Source organism: Drosophila albomicans, chromosome 3 (genome assembly GCF_009650485.2).
Source record: "Drosophila albomicans strain 15112-1751.03 chromosome 3, ASM965048v2, whole genome shotgun sequence".
In the NCBI taxonomy this organism is placed as follows: Eukaryota; Metazoa; Arthropoda; class Insecta; order Diptera; family Drosophilidae; genus Drosophila; species Drosophila albomicans.
Genome location: NC_047629.2, coordinates 7,280,346 through 7,301,241, shown reverse-complemented (window position 1 = coordinate 7,301,241; position 20,896 = coordinate 7,280,346). Strand labels below are relative to the sequence as shown.

At 36.3% G+C, this 20,896-nt stretch overlaps 2 protein-coding genes across 2 annotated transcripts in view; one reads left to right on the top strand and one right to left on the bottom strand.

Annotated features, from left to right (window-relative positions):
- Positions 1 to 10,855, top strand: part of LOC117571944 (exostosin-1) — an 83,519-nt gene extending 72,664 nt beyond the window's left edge. The window contains exons 6-10 of the mRNA XM_034254437.2: positions 9,126 to 9,229; positions 9,378 to 9,528; positions 9,607 to 9,936; positions 9,996 to 10,312; positions 10,657 to 10,855. Coding sequence (XP_034110328.1) covers positions 9,126 to 9,229; positions 9,378 to 9,528; positions 9,607 to 9,936; positions 9,996 to 10,312; positions 10,657 to 10,765 — 1,011 coding nt within the window. The 3' untranslated portion in view covers positions 10,766 to 10,855. The remainder of the gene's footprint in view (positions 1 to 9,125; positions 9,230 to 9,377; positions 9,529 to 9,606; positions 9,937 to 9,995; positions 10,313 to 10,656) is intronic.
- Positions 10,856 to 18,299: 7,444 nt separating this feature from the next.
- LOC117571646 (cathepsin L-like) lies at positions 18,300 to 19,269 on the bottom strand. The gene has a single exon (XM_034253881.2). It carries the CDS (start codon positions 19,254 to 19,256, stop codon positions 18,300 to 18,302), a length of 957 nt encoding a protein of 318 aa, XP_034109772.1. The 5' UTR covers positions 19,257 to 19,269.
- Between the last annotated feature and the right edge of the window lie 1,627 nt (positions 19,270 to 20,896).

Below are 20,896 nucleotides of genomic sequence, written 5' to 3'. Positions count from 1 at the left end.
ATAAGTGCGGACTTAAGAGGTGGTATTCACCAGTCTTCAGATAAAGTGGTTCTAATAATCTGCAATTAAATTCGAACAACAAAATGAGAGCTCCAGTTAAGATTGTGATCCTTTTTGCCATTGTTTCCTGCACGGTGGCAAGCGAAATAAACAACGACGATTTGACGTGGAATGCCTACAAAGAAAAATTCAACAAGTCGTACAAAGATGAATCCGAAGATCAGTTGCATGAGAAAATCTTTGAGGACAATAAGAAAATTGTTGAAAACCACAACAAGCGTTGGCTTTCTGGACATGAAACCTATGAGATAAGATTAACCCAATTCAGCGACCTGTTGGATTACGAATACAGTGCAGTTCTAGGTGCTCAACCAGGCATTTACAATGGCCTTGGAGACGTGAAATATCAATCCTCCGACAATTTATATAATAATGTGTATCTACCAATACGGGAATACGTCAACTGGGCAGAAAAAGGCGTCGTCTCTCCGGTTGAGAACCAAGGACACTTCAACAACTCCTGGGCCTTTGCTGCAGCTGGAGTCGTTGAAAGTCGCCAGTCTATTAGAAGTAGGAAAATGGTCGTCCTCTCCAAGCAAAATCTAATTGATTGCTGTACTGCCACGGAGAATCGCATGTCACGAGCTCTTGTTTGGATAAGGAGAATGGGAGGCATCGCCACTGAGGCATCGTATCCGTATCGTGGCATAAATGGAAACTGTATTTATAACGCGACCAACATTGGTGCTAAGATTAGTATAATCTTCCAAGTGCTGCCTGGCGATGAAATTGTGTTGGCCATGAATGTTGCCAGAGGTCCAGTTGCTGCTGTCATCTCGAAGGAAGCCATTAAGAACTACAAAGGTGGCGTATTCAATAGTTCCAAGTGTGGCGCCAGTCCAGATTTTTCAGTTCTCATTGTGGGATATGGTTCTTCTAAAAAATTGGGAGACTTTTGGATTATTAAGACTTCACTGGGTTCCAAATGGGGAGAAAAGGGTTACATGAGACTTGCTCGTAACAAGAACAATCTTTGTGGCATCACAAACAGGGCATTCTTTACATACTGATTATTATCCCTTTAACATCTAATGTCAATCCTTTCTTTTAGATATTTAATGAAAAAGAATGTAAAATGTCATTTAATGAATAAAATAACCCTAATTTCTATTTACAATTAAACTTAATACTTATGCAAAGTTAGCAAAGTCAGAACACTTGTCAACCCTTTGGTACTTTATTTAGGTTTTGAATGTTTTAAAAATATAAAGACCACCATTACTCACCCTGAGGTTGCTTGCAAAAAACTGTGATATTAATTAGTGCTGCGGTATTTCGGGCCGATCGATGAGGGTTTATGTGATGAATATACGCATATTGTGCGTCTAAATCAGTGTATATAAGGGGCCACCTTAAAGGTTGTATTCACAAAGCAAAAGAAATTTTTAACCGCGAGGTTGTTGTTCTAAGAATCTGCAATTGTATTCGAAGAATAAAATGAAGGTGTCAATATTAGTTGCGGCCTTTTTAGGCATTGTTGTCTGTCCTGTGGCAAGAACATTTAGCTATGACGATTTCAATTTGGATACCTACAAAGACGAGTCCGATGATCAGTTATTTAAGGCCTTCGAGAATAGACGAAAAGATCAGTGGAATTATCGCAATAACTTTATCGAAGAGTACGAAGAGTCTCTTGGCGAAGAAGATGACATAAACAATGAGTTTAAGAATGTGGAAAATTACTCACTAGATATGAAAATACCTGCATTCATCAACTGGACACATGAAGGTGTCGTCTCTCCAGTTGAGAACCAAGGAAACTTTAAGAACTCGTGGGCGTTTGCTGCAGCTGGCGTCATTGAAAGCCGAAAAACTATAAAAACTGGAAAATTAGTCATCCTCTCGAAGCAAAATCTAGTTGATTGCTGCAAAGCAGGCACGACTTTCGCTATCGGTTGCATATTGGATATAGGAGGTATTGACACTAAGACGTCGTATCCCTATCGCGGTCTTAAGGGAGATTGTCGATTCCAACGAAGGAATGTTGGCGCTAAAATCAAGAAGGTTTACAAAGTGAAGCCTGGCGATGAGCTTGGCTTGGAGAAGAAAGTTGCCGAGGGTCCCGTAGCTGCTGATATCTCAAGAGAAGCAATCAAGAAGTACACGGGTGGCGTCTACAACAAACCTTGCAAAGACACTAAAAACTATTCCGTTCTCATTGTGGGCTATAGTAAAGACTTCTGGATCCTCAAAACTTCGATGGGTGTCAATTGGGGAGAAAAGGGTTACATGAAGCTAGCTCGTAACAAAAACAATCTTTGCGGTATTGCAAGCAGTGCTACGTTTCCTGGATTTTAGAAATTATTTTTAATCTGAAAGTTAATTAATATTTAAATAAACAAGGTAGAAAGATACAGTTCAATGAATAGTTTATTTTCTTAAAATATGTCAAATAATATACCACAAAAATACTAAGATATAACTCTGAGTTCTTGGTGCTCACACGGACAGGCAGAAAGATGGACAGACGCTCGATGCTGATCAAGAATATATATAATTTATGGGGTCTGAAATGCCAATTTCTGCCTGTTACATATCATACAAAGTTCGTTAGCGAGTATAAAAAGAAATAGAAATCATTCTCAATTTTAACAATTGACAATTGATTAACAATCATTGCAGTTTAATGAACTATTGTTGTAAAAACAAATAAGTATGGTTGACTTAGAAAAGAATAATCCTTTTAAAATGTTATTAAAATTATAAATATAAATAATGATAAAGGTATCCGAAATCCAAAAACAGAGTATCTGATAGTTATAGATATGTTCAGTAATATGATATCTCTAATTTAATAAAGTAAATCACTTCCTAAATCAACTTTGTCTATACCCCAAAGCAGTAGGAAGTGTTATTTCAACATAATATAAAATTCTGTCCAGTTTTCCCAATATTTATGCATAAATTTGTATACATTGTCCTTTGCTATGCTGCTGATTTATGCATATTGAGTTGTGTTTGTTCACTGCCTATCGTTGGTTAATAAAACAGAAAAGAAAGATACTTCTTTAAAGTATTTATGGTATATTCAAACCAAAACTACAAGCGTTAGCTCTTTCTCTCCTTTAGTCTATTCATTGTCAGTTTGTCAGTTCGGCTCTCAAAACTTGTTTGCCGTTGTCTTTTAAGCGAATTTGTCAAAGCTGCTCCCATAACTTCAGCTATGTATGCTAGATACTCACTGTTGTAGTTGTTGTTGTTGTTGAGACCCCGACATCGATGAAGTTTACCAGTCGCGACTTTTGCCCAACAATAATGACATCATCATCGTGAGCTTAAAGTTTTGAAGTTATGGCAAATGACGTTTACTTACGTTATAAGCCAGCCAACCAACCAACGAACGAATGCCAAACAAAACACAAAAAAAACACGGATGGAAAAACAAAATGCAAAAAAGAAGCCAGTGAAAAATAACTCACTTAGCTTATAACTTTATGCTGTCCACCATCGATCAGAGTATCTCTAAACCCATTTACACATAGTTATGCAGATAAAAGTGTCCCAAACATTTTGCGAGTCGTGACTTAATTAACTTTGCGCCCAAAATCGATAAATATTTGCGCAAAACATCTAAACCAAACAAATGGTCAACAACTTTATACTCTTTAGAGATTTTTATACCTCATCGATAACATTTTTATTTATATTAAATGCAAATTTCAAAGCACTTGCAGAATACGTATTTTCTCTGCAGTCGGCAGTAGTGTATTAAAACCAGTGCGATTAAAACAATATAAAACCAATTTTACTCGAATTCCATTTGGCATTTTGCATTGCTATATATAATATTGTATACATGTACATATTTTTGTCGTTCTATTTGAATATTTGTTTCTGTCAGATGCCAAAAACCGCATTGCAAATAAATAAAAACGTTTCGAGTAATATTTTGCTTGACTAAATATTACTCTTCAAAGTCTTAGCCACAAACATTTATTTAAAATAGAAATGAATATTTAAAATCACATTAACGAATTTGTATTCATTTGCAAAAAGATTCAAATTAGAAAAGAAAAGTTATTATTATACTTTATTGAAGTGTAGAAACATAAGTGTACTCCGAATTCTCTTTACAACATATCAACACATCATTGAGAATCATTTGAAACGTGTTAATATTTTCCACACAGTTTTTCACGTTTGTGAATTACATGCGAATTGTGTGTAGTCTGCAAATAAGCTCACAACAACTTGCATATGTATTGTTGCAGGTTTATAAACGGTGCTGTGAATTTGTAAAATATTTACCATTTGCTATTTATTTAGTTTGGTATTTATTTTAAAATTAAAACAGTGCCAGGCTCCGGGGCTGAGAATAATGTACTTTCCGTCGTTCTGTTTCCATTTGCTTATATGCAAATTGCCTAAAGGCATCCTTATTACGCATACGCCATGTTGTTCGGCATTAACTTTGTACTGCGCGACCTCGTCGTTTGTTAATTTTGAAGCAAAGCAAAGCAAAGCAGTTGCAAGTTTTCCGCTTCTCTCTCTCTCTCCCTCTCTCTCTCACTTGCTATCGTTTCCCTCTATTTTTGTTTTTGTTTTTGTTCTTTATGCAACTGCATCGGCAGCTGGCTAAAGTTGACGGCATTTACATTTTTCTCTCCCGCTCTACTCAGCATAAGTTAATTTAGTGTTTGTCTTATGCTGAGATCATGTTGTTGTTATGTTCTGTTCAGTTCTTCTCTTGTTGATGCGCTACTGATGTGTGTGTGTGTGTGTTCTGTACAACTGACAGAAAACCAAAAAAAAAAAAAAAATACATAAATAAATAAGACAGCAGCAACATCAGCAACTTTTACTCGGTGTCGTTGACTGCAACTTTTTGCCAACTGCCACAGCACTATGGGGAATTTGACCAGTTTTTGTTGTTCTGAATTAGAAATTAAAAACTCACTGAGATAATGTGTACAACTTTTTTTTTAGCTCTATACAAACTTTGATTTTTTTCCTCCCAAAAAATAAACGTGGACAAGAACTACTTAATGTAACGATTTTACGAAATATGTGCACAATATAAAAAAGATGTTAGTATTAAGAGACAGTAAAAACATGAGAGATAACCGTCCAGTTAAAATTTTAATGTATAACCTATTTCTGATATAAATATATTCAATTGAATAATGGTATATGCCCAACAAAATGAACATCAATGATCACGCCCGCATTAGCTGATTTTAACAGCTGTTATGTTTAGGCTGGACTGTTATGTAAAGAGTGGACTGTTAAGTTAACTTTTCTGTAATGTTGCACTTTGATCTATTCTGAATATCATAATATTACAAATTTGCACTTGTGACTTTATGTCAAAGAATCCGGTCAAATTCCCCATAGTGCACTGCTGAGCGTGTGTGTGTGTGTGTGTGAGTGTATGTGTGGCTGCTTGCATTTTATGTATGCAGCTGTCGACGCTTTGAACTTTTGCGCCCCAGAAACTATACAGCAAAACATCAGTAAATACGATTTTCGTGCTTGTTTATGCGAATTCAAATGCGAATTCGTTTATGCGTGTGTCGATTAAAGCAGCAAGATTGACAGACGCTACTTTATATTTTAAACATGCCAAAAGTTAATCAATTTCAACGGAAATCTGCGAAAGTTAGTCGAACTACTTTAGCGCATAAAAAGTAATTATTTCATTTATAAAGCTTACCAGAAATAATTAAGGTCAACAAATAAAAACGAAAAAAATCCAAAAGAATAAAGAAAACTTTAAAAGAATGTCAGTTTAGTAAGAAAGCATTTTAATGGTACAAAATCACTTTAATATAGTATTTCAATAAAGTAAAAAGGGAAAACAACATTTCATAAGCTCTTAATTTGTAACTTGCAATTATTAATTCGTAGTTTATAATTCTGTTATTTAATTTTTATAAATATAACATACTTTAATATTTATAAATATAAGATACCTACTCTTAAATCACCAAAAGTTAGTTGTCTTCAGTTAACCAAAGCATTTCAGTGTAAGCCTCTCTAATCAAGTCTCAGTGCATTTAACAACCACTTAATCTTAAACAGTAAAAGTAGCAACGCATAAACGAACTTTAAAATTTGGACAATTTTGGGGCTGGGAGAAAAACAGTTCTTTTCATATTTAAGCAATTAATTTGAGTAAGTTTTGCTTTCGTTTTGTGTTTTAGTCGCATGCACACACACACATGCTCTGTAATTTTGTATGGGCAGCTTTTAGGCAGAACCAAATGCAATTTGCCAACCCAAACTAGAGAGGAGGAGGATTTATCCTTGCGGTTGTGTGGGTTGCAGTCAAGCTACTTTGAGCTCAGCTCTAAATGGCACACACATATCCATGTTGCATGCATTTGCATAACTAGCTGCCACGCCCATTCCGAAAATGCACTCACCTATTTTATTTGCACACATTATGCGCTCTATTGAGTTCTTGCACTCGGGTTACAGGTGCTCTCCCATACATTCCTTTCCCCATCCCTCCGCAGTGGCTTAATCATCATCGCTGTTGGGAGAACCGTCGCACTCGCTCAGTTGCTTAAGTAGTTTGCGGGAAAAATCCCGAAAAAAAATGAAATTCAACTCCCAAGCACTTGAGCAAAGTCTGCTGGCAGGTGGCATGACATGTGGAGTTAACCGCGAAATGCAAAACGGGTAAGCGGGAGGAATATGCTGCCGAAAAGTAGGCAACGAAAATTTGTTGAGCTGCTCAAACTGGGCTTAAAGCCAATTAAAGCACTTTGTTAGCCAATTAAAATGGCACGCCAACATTTGCTGGTCTCTGACCCGGACCAGAGACGGGGACAAAACCTTTCGCATATATGCACGTTGCATAATTGAATCATAGACAAAACGAGGCGAGTCGCAACCAGGCAAGACGAGGCGAGTTGAGTTGAGTCGAGTCGAGTAGAGTTATGTTGAGTTTAGCTGAGCTGAGCTGAGCTGAGTTCGTTCCTCACTCGCTCTTAGCCGCTCTCAATTATGCTGCAACGTCAACAGCAGCAAGATTGACTTAATTATGTCAAAAACACAAACCCATACACACAAGCATGCACAAACACACATACACACACATATTCTCATGCATACTCGACTTGAAAAGGTAAATAAACACGCGCGTTGCATACTTTTAGGAGTCCGCAACGCGCTGCAACGACGTTGAATGCGAGTGCGCCAAGCAACGGAGACATAACTCAAATGAAATAGATAGAGAATGGCGCAGATAGAGATAGATAGAGAGGGGAGGCAGAGTGTGCAAAAGTGGTGAAGAAATTATAATTACTAAATAAAGCAGTCACTTGAGACAACAGCAGAAGGAGGGAAGCGATGTGCAGAAGACCGACGTCAACTTCAATAAATAGTTGAAAAACAAAAGATGCTGCAGATACACTGAACTTTAAAGAGTTCACATACTTGAAAAGTTTATATTGTACATGAAGACTAGAAATTTAGAATTGTTTGTTTTAGTTACTATCTGCATCAATTCTACAATCGTATATCACCATACACAGCAATTAATCTTTAGCTATTTATCATCGAGTTTAAACATTGAAGTGCAATAGACAGAGAAAACCATTTAAAAAATGCAAATTTATTCTCACATATCAAACACTTCATTTCTAATTGGGCCACCTAAATGGAATTGAATGAATTATTTCTTGTTCATTCACAATACACAATTTAAAAAACAGTTTCAATTCAATATGCAAGTAAATAGTTTTGGTAATGTTTAGCTATTTATTATAAATACTTATAAAGTATACAATTTAAAGTATGATTAACATGCTTACAAAAATATTTATTCAATATCGAATATATAATGATAGTTGGTTACTAGTTATGGTGCACAATAGTGCATCCCTGGTTATCGATATTAAGAACGATTGAATATCGATATATCGGAGAAGAACACACAATTGAAACAGAAGCACTTGTAAATATTTTAATTTACTTTTGAATATGAATCTAATTAAAACTAAGTGATTATACATACTTCAATCAAACTTTAGCAAATGACAACTCCAAACGGTGTGTGTTTAATTACACAAGCTGATCAAAGGGTTATAGAATGCATAAATGTTGTACCGGCATTATCTATTCCAAGCAGGTGATATTTCAATGCAATTTAAATGCAGCTATTCTTTTGTTGAAATGTTTTATCCGCACTTTCCTGGTGCACTCACACACAAAAGCGCGTGCCAGAAAAACGCGATGAGTTGAGCCCGCTTTAGAGCTGGCTGCCATTGCCAGCACATTTCCCAACTGCATTTCCTTCTGTTGCATGCTGCACGTCGCACTCGTAACTTGCTGTTAGTCCGAGTAGGGACTAGCAATTATAATGGCATGTGCCCGACCTGACTACGGACTCAACAAACACAGTCGAAAGGATGCAGCATCGCAGTCTCACTCCCACTCTCACTATCGCTCTCTCCCTCTGTCGTTCGCACTGCGGTTTATGTGTACAACTAATTTTGCATGGCATACTTTTAGGCATACATACATAATTCTCACTTTGAGCGACAAATTAACGGGCGTTAATGACACGCCTCCCTACTAAACTCGCAGCGTATACTCCCCAGTTGCTTTGTCTAACACTTGAGAGATGTTGGCACCCAACAGTGGGGTGGCAGGGGGTGCGGGGGTGTGCGGCAACTTCCTGTGCTGCTTCCCTTGCGCAAGCGGAAACTGCGGCCAGCTATCCACGCGTTGAGGGAGGCACAAAGCGGTTTCCACTGGGAGGTTGCTTGGTTGGCTGCCAGCTGCGTCAAGCGGGAAATTAGGCAACAGCTTTTGGTGGCCTTTGAATTAATGTACACAAAATCCAACTGACAGACAAACCAACTGACAGACAAGACAGTCAGTCTGACAAACGAACTGACAGTTTAAGCGGCTGGCGTCGAGTGCCATTGAAAACGCAATTTGGCCGGCAATTGAAGTGTAGAGCCGTTCATTAAGCAATCAATTGCCAATCGGCTTGCCACTTGAGTTCTTCTGGCCATTAAGCAGCGCACAGTTTGATTTGCCCTTCTCCATTCCCTTGTCTCCCATTTTCACATTTCTAGCATCTAACTATCTGGTCCATCTCTCATTCACAGATCATTCGCGAACGTCTGCCCGATTATCCAGTGCGAAGCCAGCTTGTTTGGAATACAGCACCAGGCGCGCTTCTTACATTGCCCACATTCGCCGATAGTTCTAGGTAAGATTTATACACCACGTGTACTAATAAACACTGTAGCGATTCAAGGACGCCTTCGACGGATAATTAAATTTACATTGCAAGCCCCGTTTTGTGGGTCGCTGCGAAGTGTTTCGCCATTAACCTAATTGCCATTTGGCCATTTCAGATTTATGCCCTTTCAACTGAATGCGATGGGTGTGGAGCCGCGTCACAACTACACGGCTGTTATCTATGTGCAAATTGGCGCCGCCCTCGGACCCAATGCGGCGCTCTACAAGCTAGTCAGGACCATAACGAAGAGCCAATTTGTCGATAGAGTGAGTATTGAGCAATTAATTTTGGGCAATTGCAAATTGCAGTTTGAGCATCGATTTCGTTTACGTATTGTGTTCCAGATACTCATTCTGTGGGCCGCCGATCGACCGCTGCCATTAAAGAAACGCTGGCCACCCACTTTCCACATCCCATTGCATGTCATCGCCTTGGGCGGCAGCTCGCGTGCCGTCGCCGGATCTCCAACGGCTCAAAGTGGGCCAGAGGCAAGGCCAAGTATTTCACAGCGATTCCTGCCCTATGAGGAGATACAAACGGATGCAGTGCTGTCGCTCGATGAGGATGCCATCCTCAATACGGATGAACTGGACTTTGCCTACACGGTGTGGCGAGACTTTCCCGAGCGCATTGTTGGCTATCCGGCAAGAGCGCATTTCTGGGATGATTCCAAGGTGAGAGTGCAGATAAACGAAGAAGTGTGGAGAGTGACTAATTACATTGTGATTTTCAGAACGCATGGGGCTATACGTCCAAGTGGACGAACTACTATTCGATTGTCCTAACCGGAGCGGCGTTTTATCACCGCTATTACAACTACTTGTATACCAATTGGCTGTCGTTGCTGCTATTAAAGACTGTACAGCAGTCCTCCAACTGTGAGGATATCCTAATGAACCTGCTGGTCTCGCATGTGACCAGAAAACCGCCGATCAAAGTGACGCAGCGCAAGGGTTACAAGGACCGGGAGACGGGACGATCGCCCTGGAATGATCCCGATCATTTCATACAGAGACAAAGCTGTCTCAACACCTTCGCAGCTGTCTTTGGGTAAGTGTAAATACATAGATGTGAGATAATTCTTTCAGCGCATTTCAGACGAGCATATTTTAAGTGCCACTTTTTGCAAAAAGCGATGAAAAAAAATGAAGCTGACCTGAATGGGTTCTAATACTGGTTTTTTGGTTGTGTGCCATGTCATTATTTGGCATTTATTAGTACATACTTGCTTAAATTCAATGAGATAGTGTGCCCAAATTCTGTATGAGAACTTGATGCGAATATTGTGAATGGCAAAAAAAGTGTCACTCAAAGTGCGCTCGTCTGAACCATATCTATACATATTTTTAACTTATCTTTTTCTTTAATTTTCTTCTTTTTATGCATTTGTATAGCTACATGCCGCTCATACGTTCCAATTTGCGTATGGATCCCATGCTATATCGTGATCCAGTGTCAAATCTGCGCAAAAAGTATCGCCAAATTGAATTGGTTGGCAGCTAGCGTTATGTGCAAATTGGCAATAGCTACAAACGTTAAGAGTACTGAGACTCCACCCCAAAAAAAAAAAACAAAAACAAACACACACACACATACACATGATAAACTGCTGTTTATCGACGCTGCTAAGCGCCGCAAACTATGTTAATTATTATTAGTAGCAAAATTAGTTAGGATTTATGAAGCGTATATCTGTATATGTATATGTATGTAACTAAATAGCATTCAGCGTTGCAATTATATATAAATGTAGTTATATATAACAATCCCAACATAAACATACACACACACACACAGCAGATTTGTATATGTACATATATAAACAATTATAATTCTGATTAGCCTTAGTTAAGCAAGCGAGGAAATGCCATTTTTTGCTAATTTCAAATTAGCCTTGCAAATTTTCGATATCTATATATATACGATATATATATATATATATGAATGCATAAATATAAGTAGATGATTTTGTACTGTGTAAAAGCGACGCGTTTGATTTTTGTATGTGTAAATGTTTTGTATGTCTGCTAAATGTAATTGTAATTGTTGTAACTCTACGATGTGAAGATAATGAACATGATATGATATGAATATGTATGTATATGTATAGTTAGTTAGTGTTGTTTCCGATGTGTGTATCTGTAGCCATTCTTTGGTTGACTTGATTGATGGCAAATGTTTAGGCTTAAGCTTGCAAAACGATATTCCTTATCAATAATTATCCAAAATACTTAAGAATACCAATGGAAATTGTGGCCATTAAACTGCAACAATAACAACAACAACAACAACAACAACACTCATTAGCCATGATTCAATGTGCACAAACAACAAACAAAACGAACTGGATAAACAACAACATACAAATTAAGAAATAATTTATGTTAATGTCTTTATTCAGATTTGTGTAACTGTTTAAGCAATAATTTCTTATAGACTATGTTTTTGGTTTGTATTATTGAAGTGTGCAATTTTTTTTATACTGCAGTGAATTCGATAATCTGTAATTCTGTAAATCGGATATAGCTTTAGCTTATATATTTAACGCGGCCATTTAGTGTAGCAATCGATTATCATTTATATAAATATTGTAGTATAAATATGCAATTCAATAAGTTCTACGCTCGCATATCAAATGCATACATATGATGGTTTTTGTACTCTATTTTTGTAGTTTTTGAAAATTCTATATTATTTTTTCAAATTGTAGCATAAATTAAACCGACATACATACATATTTTTACAAAAATATACAAAGCAATGGAAAACTAAGTATAATATTTGTTTTATTTTATTGTCAATTTTGGTTTATTGTAACATGAAATTCGTTTTTATTATTATTGGTTGTTACAAGCGTGCAGGGCAATAAGAGTAGAAACACATACACGCACATTCCCAAGACACACACACACACACACAGAGAAGAAAACTACAGCATACATACGTAATATGTAGCGAAAATGCAATAATGTTTAGCCTGAACATATCAATTGAGTTTGCTGGCAACGTTGCTTACTCACATGAAAATCAAATAAAATCTAAGAAAATCTAACTATAAAAAAAGAAAATAGCAACAGAAGAAGAATCATAAAGATTCAGTGTGGAACGTTGCCGCAACTCTGGACTGCCAAGCAAATTGTTTAGCATTTAGCATTTATCATTGCGAATGCTTGTCAGAGTAATAGTACATATACAAACACAAATACAAATGCAAATACGCATACACGAATGCAGTATGCTAAATACGTGTGCGAATGAAAGACAGACGGACAGACAGACAGACGGACGGACGGACGGAGAGCACGAATGCAATGAATGCGCCCTATCAGCAGGCATCCGCATGCACATAAATCAAATATTTCAAAACATTTTACTGCGTTTACTGCTAAATAATAATCAAAAATTCCAGGCTGAGGACACAAACACACACACACACGTACACACATGTATACTATACATACACACATTTCTATTCATACAATTTTTGTACAGTGCGTTTACCTTTTGTATCTGGGTGTAAAATATTTGTATTATACGCGTATTTTATATTTGACACTAAACAGTAACAGAAACAGACTATGTCTCTTTTTATACATATTTAACAAAGAAAAACAAAAACGAAAACGAAAACTAAGCAAACTGACCAAAATAAAACAAAACTTAATACACGAGAAAAAAATACAAAAATACACAACACATATGATATTTAAAGAAATGCATAAATATTTCGCCTGTCCCTCAACAGTTATAATTAATATAAATAAAAAAGAAATATTACATACGCAGCTACCAAAATGTTAATCAACAATATTGCACATACATATGTATGTATGATTAACAAAACTAAATTAAAGGAGAATACAAAATATAAATGTTGTGATACGATTGATACATACACACACACTTACATATATAAAGTAAATACTCATATGATGTATTTGCAGCTTTCAGTTTTTCTCGCATTTCGTTTTACTGTTGGGAAATGCCATGTATTTTCAATTTATTACATTTGCATTTTAAAGATAATTGAGCATAATCAATTATTTTGCCACATTTAACACATGAGAGCCAACAAACACACACACACACACACACACACACACACACACACACACACACACACACACGCGCACACAAAATGCGACAAAAAAAAAAAAAAAGAAAACATTTCAATTTTTTCCTCACACTTCATATGCAGATTTAAATGCAGAAATTGAATCAGTTCTCGATTGAAAAGAATGAAAAATAAATAAAAATGATGAAATAAACATTCGCACGTTAATGGACATGTGAATAGGTCTGACTTCAAGTTACATTTGCTACACCTCTTATATGCAAAGTGAAAACTGAATTGACATCTAGACAGGCAAAACATTAATTTTATTTTGTCATTCAATTTATTTCAATGTTGACTTAGCATTACAATTTCAATTTGCGTCCAACGATAGAGAAGGGCCTAAGAAGTGAGACAATAACGAGCACTGAGAGTTAAGATCCAATCTATTAAAATAGAGGAGCCCATTTTAGTCGTAGCTTATGTTTAATTAGCAAATAAATATTTTGTATCTATTCACTTGACCATCAGCCATTCCATTCCCAACACAATGAATTTGTGTCACTTTTGCAATTTGATTTAATTACACTTTTTTGTTGTAGTTATATATAGACATAAACGAGGCAGCAATTTGATGTGTCAAATCAGATTCCAATTGGAACGTGCGCCCGAGAGTAGCAACAGTTTTAAATTTTCCACAAAAAAAAACTTTTCTATTGTACATATGGACACTTGAAATACATGTTTTTGTAATACATATATGTTAAGCTGCTAATAAACGATAATTATCTTAAATGTGCTTAAACTATTACAAAGTAAAGATTGTTAAAGCTTAAGGCAACACATTATTGGGCGAAACAACATGTAAATTACATAAAGAAAATCTCCATTCTAGTAAGCAAAGTAAATCATAATAATAATATTAAATACAAAACTATGAAATTATCGAAGAGCAGCTCGCGCCGAAACAGCAAAAATAATAATAATAACTACAATAAACATAATAATAACAAACATAAAAGAACAAATGTGATTTTTGAATAAAAATTAAATGAGACGAAACTCAACGATGCCTTTTTATTTTCTCAAATAGTATTTGCCTTTGGCAGGTGCGATAACGTGCATTTATCGATAACTAGATAACAACTTCGATTGTGTAATCGAAGGAGCCGCACCGCCCTGTGAGCACCGCCCTGTAAACAACAAAACATATATCATATTATTACGCTAATTGAACAAGTTTCTCAATATTTAAATATTTATTAATACATACTTACGTTTATAGTTTGATTTTACGCTTAGGAATTTAGATTACATTACTTAGAAGCTCAACGTTAAAGCTGCAGCAGTTCTTTTCAACCACAAAGTAATAGTCATTCTTTTGTTCACTAAAGGTATGGCATATAATTTTGACAAAAGTAAACTTTGTGAGAAAAATTCTGCAGTCCGTCGATATGTACATATATGCAAGTTGCTTTAAATGCTTTAACAGAATTTAAAAAAGTTTTTGGTAAATATTAGAATAGGCTCAAATTTTGAAGAAATTGAATTTGAAGCTTCCAGTTCCAGACCCCTAAGATGTCGTAAAACTCAAAAAAATTTTGATTATGAACACGAAGACTACACTAAAAATAATCCGAAAGCCTTTTTTAAAATTCATGTATTTTTTACCCGTTACCCATAGGGTAGAAGGGTATTATAACTTTGTGCCGGCAGGAAATGTATGAAACAGGTAGAAGGAGGCATCTTACACCATATAAAGTATATACATATATTCTTGATCAGCGTCAACAGACGAGACGATCTAGCCATGTCCGTCTGTCTGTCTGTCCGTCTGTCCGTCCGTCCGTATGAACACCTAGATCTCAGAGACTATAAGAGATAGAGCTATACTTTTTTTGACAGCACTTGTTATGTTTGCACGCAGATCAACTTTGTTTCCAATTTTTTGCCACGCGCACTTCATCCCCCGCAAATCGACAAATATCGAGTAACAAGCGCAATTTTAAAGGTAGAGTATTGTTAATAATATATCAATATAATATAGTCTTTGTGATTCCTGAAAATTTGGTTGCGATCAGATAAGAAGTGTCGAAGTTATTAAAGAAATATTTTTATATGGGCAATCTGGTATATTGTGCCGTCTATGGTATATTTTGATTGTGGTATTATATCTATATACCAAATATACCATTTGGTATATGTTAATATTTTGCTTTCATTCAAAATGAGTAGCGGGTATCTGACTGTCGAGCACACTTGACTGTAGCTTTCATATATGTTTTTAGAAAAATGTCGTCTTCATTGTTATTAATATTGAAGTATAAAACTCTTTGTCTTAATGAAGTAAGTCCAAATTTTGTTCGTGGTTTATTTTTCGCAGTAACTGCCAAGCAGAAGCAAGCGAGATTAAGCTATTTAGTATCTTAATTTCTAAATATTATCCAGTTTTGTACACTTCGATATTAATGATAATATTATCTTAGTAGTGTAAAACTGGAACACAATTGTTTCAGTCAAAATTAACAATTAAGAATATTCGTTAAGAATTTGAATTGGTTTTTTATGATTTGTTAAAAAAAAGCTTCTTAGTTTTCGCACACAGGCTCTGCACACATTAACACACTATATTCATTTGTCTCACTTCATTTCCATTAAATTCCAATATAAAGTGATGAATAAATGTTATTCTTTGGACTCACACCTTTATTATCTGTCTACGATAGCTACACACCATTAAGTAACTAATGTACTTTCTATTAACACATCTAATAAAAGGAGCACACAAACTCGACACCTTTTCAAAAGTTACTTCAACGAATTAGCAAAGTTTTTACTCCCGTTACAAGGACACGAACATGCACCTTTGCTTTTCACCCAAACAGACAAACGCTTGTGAAAGTATACATATCATATATGTAAACACCAGAAACTTTTACCCAGCAATTCCTTGCACTTGTAAATTAATAAATTGCTACACGTCGTGTCTCCAAGTCGACTGTTGCAACTGCAACAGCGACGCGTGGTTAGGCGACACCGACTAAAAGCACGCAATGAAATTTCGCGGTTATTGCACATTTTTGCCATCATTTCGATAGCTGCGCTTGAATCACACTTTACTCATTTTTCTTGGAGCTCTTTGTAATAATTTGCATATTCTTCCCTCTTTTTTAAGTAGAAGCAAACTTTCGAAGAAGTGCAAAAACAATGTCAACTTTAATTTGCCAAACATGATAAATTTTGTATTGTTTTGTTGTGCATTGTTTATTGGATATTTTAAATGGTTGCAGGGAAAAGTCTTTACCATATAATTCATCAGTTTCTCCGAAGGTTTCTCCCATGAATCATATAGTAAAAAATGTCTAAAAAGAAATTTTAAACAAAGAATTAATAAGTTTGCTTATGAATTTTTGAATTTTTAACTATATTACTGGTCGCAATACCGCTAAGATTATTTTGTTTGCGGACCAGCTTCAGATAACCTTTATCTCTCCAAGATGATCTTTAGAATGGCCATAACCCACAATGAGGATAACATTTTCAGAAGACTTTCTACAAGTCGGATTATCATACACGCCTCGCTTGAAGAACTTTATGACATCTCAAGAGATCATCGCGGCAACGAGTCCTTTTGCTACATTTCTAGCCAAGATCTGTTCATTACCGGTTGCACTCCGGAAGTAATTCCCAGATGTATCGTGGATTGAAGTTGCAATGGCTTTTAGAACCATGGTAAGGATATGTGCTATACCTTAGGATATGTGGATATACCTTAGAGTTTGTATAATTTGTTTGCTTTGATTGGAATGGATAAAAATTTTCTGCTCGCAACAGCACCTGCTGTGGCACAGGTCCATGAGTTATTGAATTGTCCCTCCTGCTCCACAGGCGTAACAGCACCCAAAGTCCTCTAGCCGACATAAAATACTTATCAGCATAATCCTCGTTAAATTCATAGTCTTCGATATGTAGGTCCTCTTCTTATACAACAAACTTGCTTTCGAACTCCTTTTCTAGCAAATCCGCCGGCCACAAAGCGTTCGTTGTGAGTGTCGATAATCTATTTGTTTTCCTAAAATACTTGCATACGGAAACGATCTTCAAGATCTTTCATTTTCTAAAATCAAAAACATCTTAATCATAAACCCCAAATACTCAATGCTATGAATTATGTTCCTAAAACAAGATTGCTTTAATATCAAATTTATTAAACTAAAAACGTTAATCTGAGAAATGCCAATATCACAAATTAAGACCTAAATTATTATTATAAATTATTATGATTACAACATATTCAAATTCATGGAAATTTCTATAAATATACAAAAAAATGTACCAAATTGTATATTTGGTCAGATTGTCAGCCAAAGCTGAGTAAGCGTTTTTGCCCATACAAAAGTATTTCTTTAATAACTTCGACAAATTTTATCTGATCGCAAACAAATTTTCAGGAATCACAATTACTATAGTTATTATTGGATATACCAAAATTCGCTTGTTATTCGATTTTTGTTGATTTGCAGAGGTGGATGTGGGCGTGGCAAAAGTTTGAAACAACTTGATCTGTGTGCAAACAAACATGTCGAAAAAAAATTATAGCTCTATCTCTTATAGTCTCTGAGATTTAGTGTTTCATACGGAGGAGCGAACAGACATGGCTAGATCGGCTCGGCTGTTGACGCTGATCAAGAATATTTACCCTTTATAGGGTCGGAGATGCCTCCTTAAGCCTATTACATTCCTACCCGCACAAAGTTATAATACTCTTCTACCCTATGGGCAACGGGTATAACAATAAAATATATGTTACTCTATTTATCTTATAAACAAATTTGTTCCCTGAAATCAAGGTGTGTTTTCTAACTTCAAGATTTTCTTCACGTACTTTTTAGACAAAAATTCTTAGATTAAAGAGCAAAGACTTAATTATAGAACATTTTAATTTTTATTTAATAAATTTGCTCACAACACAAAATATTTTATCTAAATGTCTGGAAAATAAGCCCTGCTTGCAATGCCACAGAGATTATTCTTATTGCGAGCCAGCTTCAGATAACCCTTCTCTCCCCAGGATGTGCCCAAAGATGTTTTCAGTAGCCAGTACTCTCCGAAACTTTTTGAATTTCCATAGCCCACAATGAGAACAGCATATTCTGGCGACTTTCTGCAATTCGGATTGTGGAACACGCCGCTCCTATAGAACCTTATGGCATCTCGAGAGATCATGGCAGCAACGGGTCCTTTGGCCACCTGTTTAGCCAAGGTTCGCTCATTACCGGTGGAACTATGGTGGTATTTTCGAATGGAGGCGCTGATTAACCTTTTATTGAATTTGCAATGACCTTTAACACCACGATATGGATAAGCTCTCTCCGCTTCGATGCCCTTCTTGCTCTTGATGTACTTGAGAGCTCTCCATATGCTATCGTGCTTGTTACTTGAGCAATCGATCAATTGCTGTTTGGATAACTCCAACAATACGCCAGTGGATATAAATTTTCTGCTTTCCACAACACCGGCTGTGGCAAAAGCCCACGAGTTGTTAAAGTGTCCCTCTTGCTTCACAGGCGTGATAGCTCCCAAAATCCTCCAGTCAACCTCATCGTTGTAACCCTTCAGCTCGTCGTCATCCTTATGGGTGAATTCAAAGTCTTCAATCTCTGGACCATCAAACATGCAATCAAACTCCTTGTCCAGTAAATCCGTATACTCGTTGAAGCCCATTTCGTATGTTTCCTCGCCGGTTGCAAAGCGTTCGTTATGGGTGTCGATAATTCGTTTGTTATCCTCGAAGACTTGCATGCGAAAACGTTCTTCGAACTTATTATCGTAGCTCTTATTGAATTCCTGCTTGAATGCTTCCCATTTTGCCAGTGTTATCCTAGCCTGGGAATAAGCCAGCAATCCCAACAACGTCGCCAAGAAGAGCTTTGTATTCATTGTGCACCAGAAACTTAACTGCAGTTTGCATGGCAAAGTGCATCTTATATAGCAGCTGCATTAGAAAAAGAATTTTAATTAAATGTGACTCAAGCTCGATAAGTCCCGTATGAATTTATTAATCCAACCGCAAGCAACATTAATTAAAAGATTTGATTTGGTTTGTACATAATTTGATTATGAATAACTTCACAAGTTGACTATTTCTAGCGGTTCATAATAAACTATTTACCATTTGTTATTTATAACAAAATTACATTAGTAAAATAATAGCAAACAAGTAAGAAAGCTGGAGTAGACAAGTGAGCTCAACTGTGAGATACTCGCTACCCATTTTGAAATATTGCTGACCTCAAAAATACTGAAAATGTCAAATGGTATATTTGGTATATTGATATGGTATACTATAGAGTGCAAAATATATGACATTGTCAACCAAAGTAACTAAGACCCCTAAGTAAGTAAATAGGCGTTTTTGCCCATACAAAAGTATAACTCTATTTCTATATAGCTATATATCTTATAGTTTCTGAGATCTAGGTGTTCATACGGACAGACGGACAGACAGACAGACAGACAGACGGACATGGCTAGATCGTCTTGGCTAGTGATGCTGATCAAGAATATATATACGTCGGAGATGCCGCCTAATGCCTGTTAATTAAATTTCCCTACGACACAAAGTTATAATACCCTTCAATGGTAACGGTTATAAAAATTTATATTTTTTCGGATCAACAATATTAAGGAAGATTTTAGTTGTAATTTAGCGGATTTCTTCGTGTGGTGTGTAGCTTACATTATGATTGGTGGGCTAATTCTTAAACTTTAATTTATATATTTTAAGATCAAATCTCTATTCTTCATTGTAAGATTCTGTACAGTTATTATTATTTTAATTTTAATGAAATAGCTCATTATCGACAATAAATAAATGAAATTAAAATTTCAGATTTTAAATTACCTTCGGAGTTTATGAAAATATTTGCATTCAAAGTGAATATCGAAAGATTTCGCTTACATCACGTTCGGACATACGTCTCCTTATAATCATTCATATGTCGGATAGAATTTCCAGAACGAACTGACGAGATTTAAGTTCAGTTTTTAAAAACAACAAACAGACACTGCTGAAACAATTGCAGAGTGAAGGACTTGCCTGGATGCGCATTTATTGCCTCGCCAGGATATTATGGGCACACTAGCGACCTCTGGCGGTCACTTCTGTGTGCCTGGCTGCAGGCTGTTGACATTGCCAAGGACGAGTTGCGGCGCTTGTCCATATGTTTATGTTTATGTTTATGTTTATGTTAGTATTAGTTTTTCTTTCTCTTTTTTTTTGCATTTTTTGCGTTTTGTCGGTTGCATGCAGAAGCAGAAACAGCAGCAGCAGCAGCCTAACAAAAGCGCTGAAAAACTGATTCATATGCAAGTATGAGCATGAGTATGAATGCCCCCCCGTCACTCGGTTCCCCCCGCGCTATCCCCGCCCGTTTGTCAGTGGAAGTGGTGGCAAACTACGGGTCTAAAAGCGGGCAATGCGTCGCTTGTGTTTTTCCAGTTCTCTTTCAACTAAAATTGTTCGCATTAATTAGAAACTGCGCGTGTAAAACATGAAGCGTATTCAAAACCCCGCCTCA

Coding starts and splice junctions, on each gene's coding strand:
- LOC117571646 (XM_034253881.2), bottom strand. CDS start 19,256: ATGAATACAAAGCTCTTCTTGGCGACGTTGTTGGGATTGCTGGCTTAT.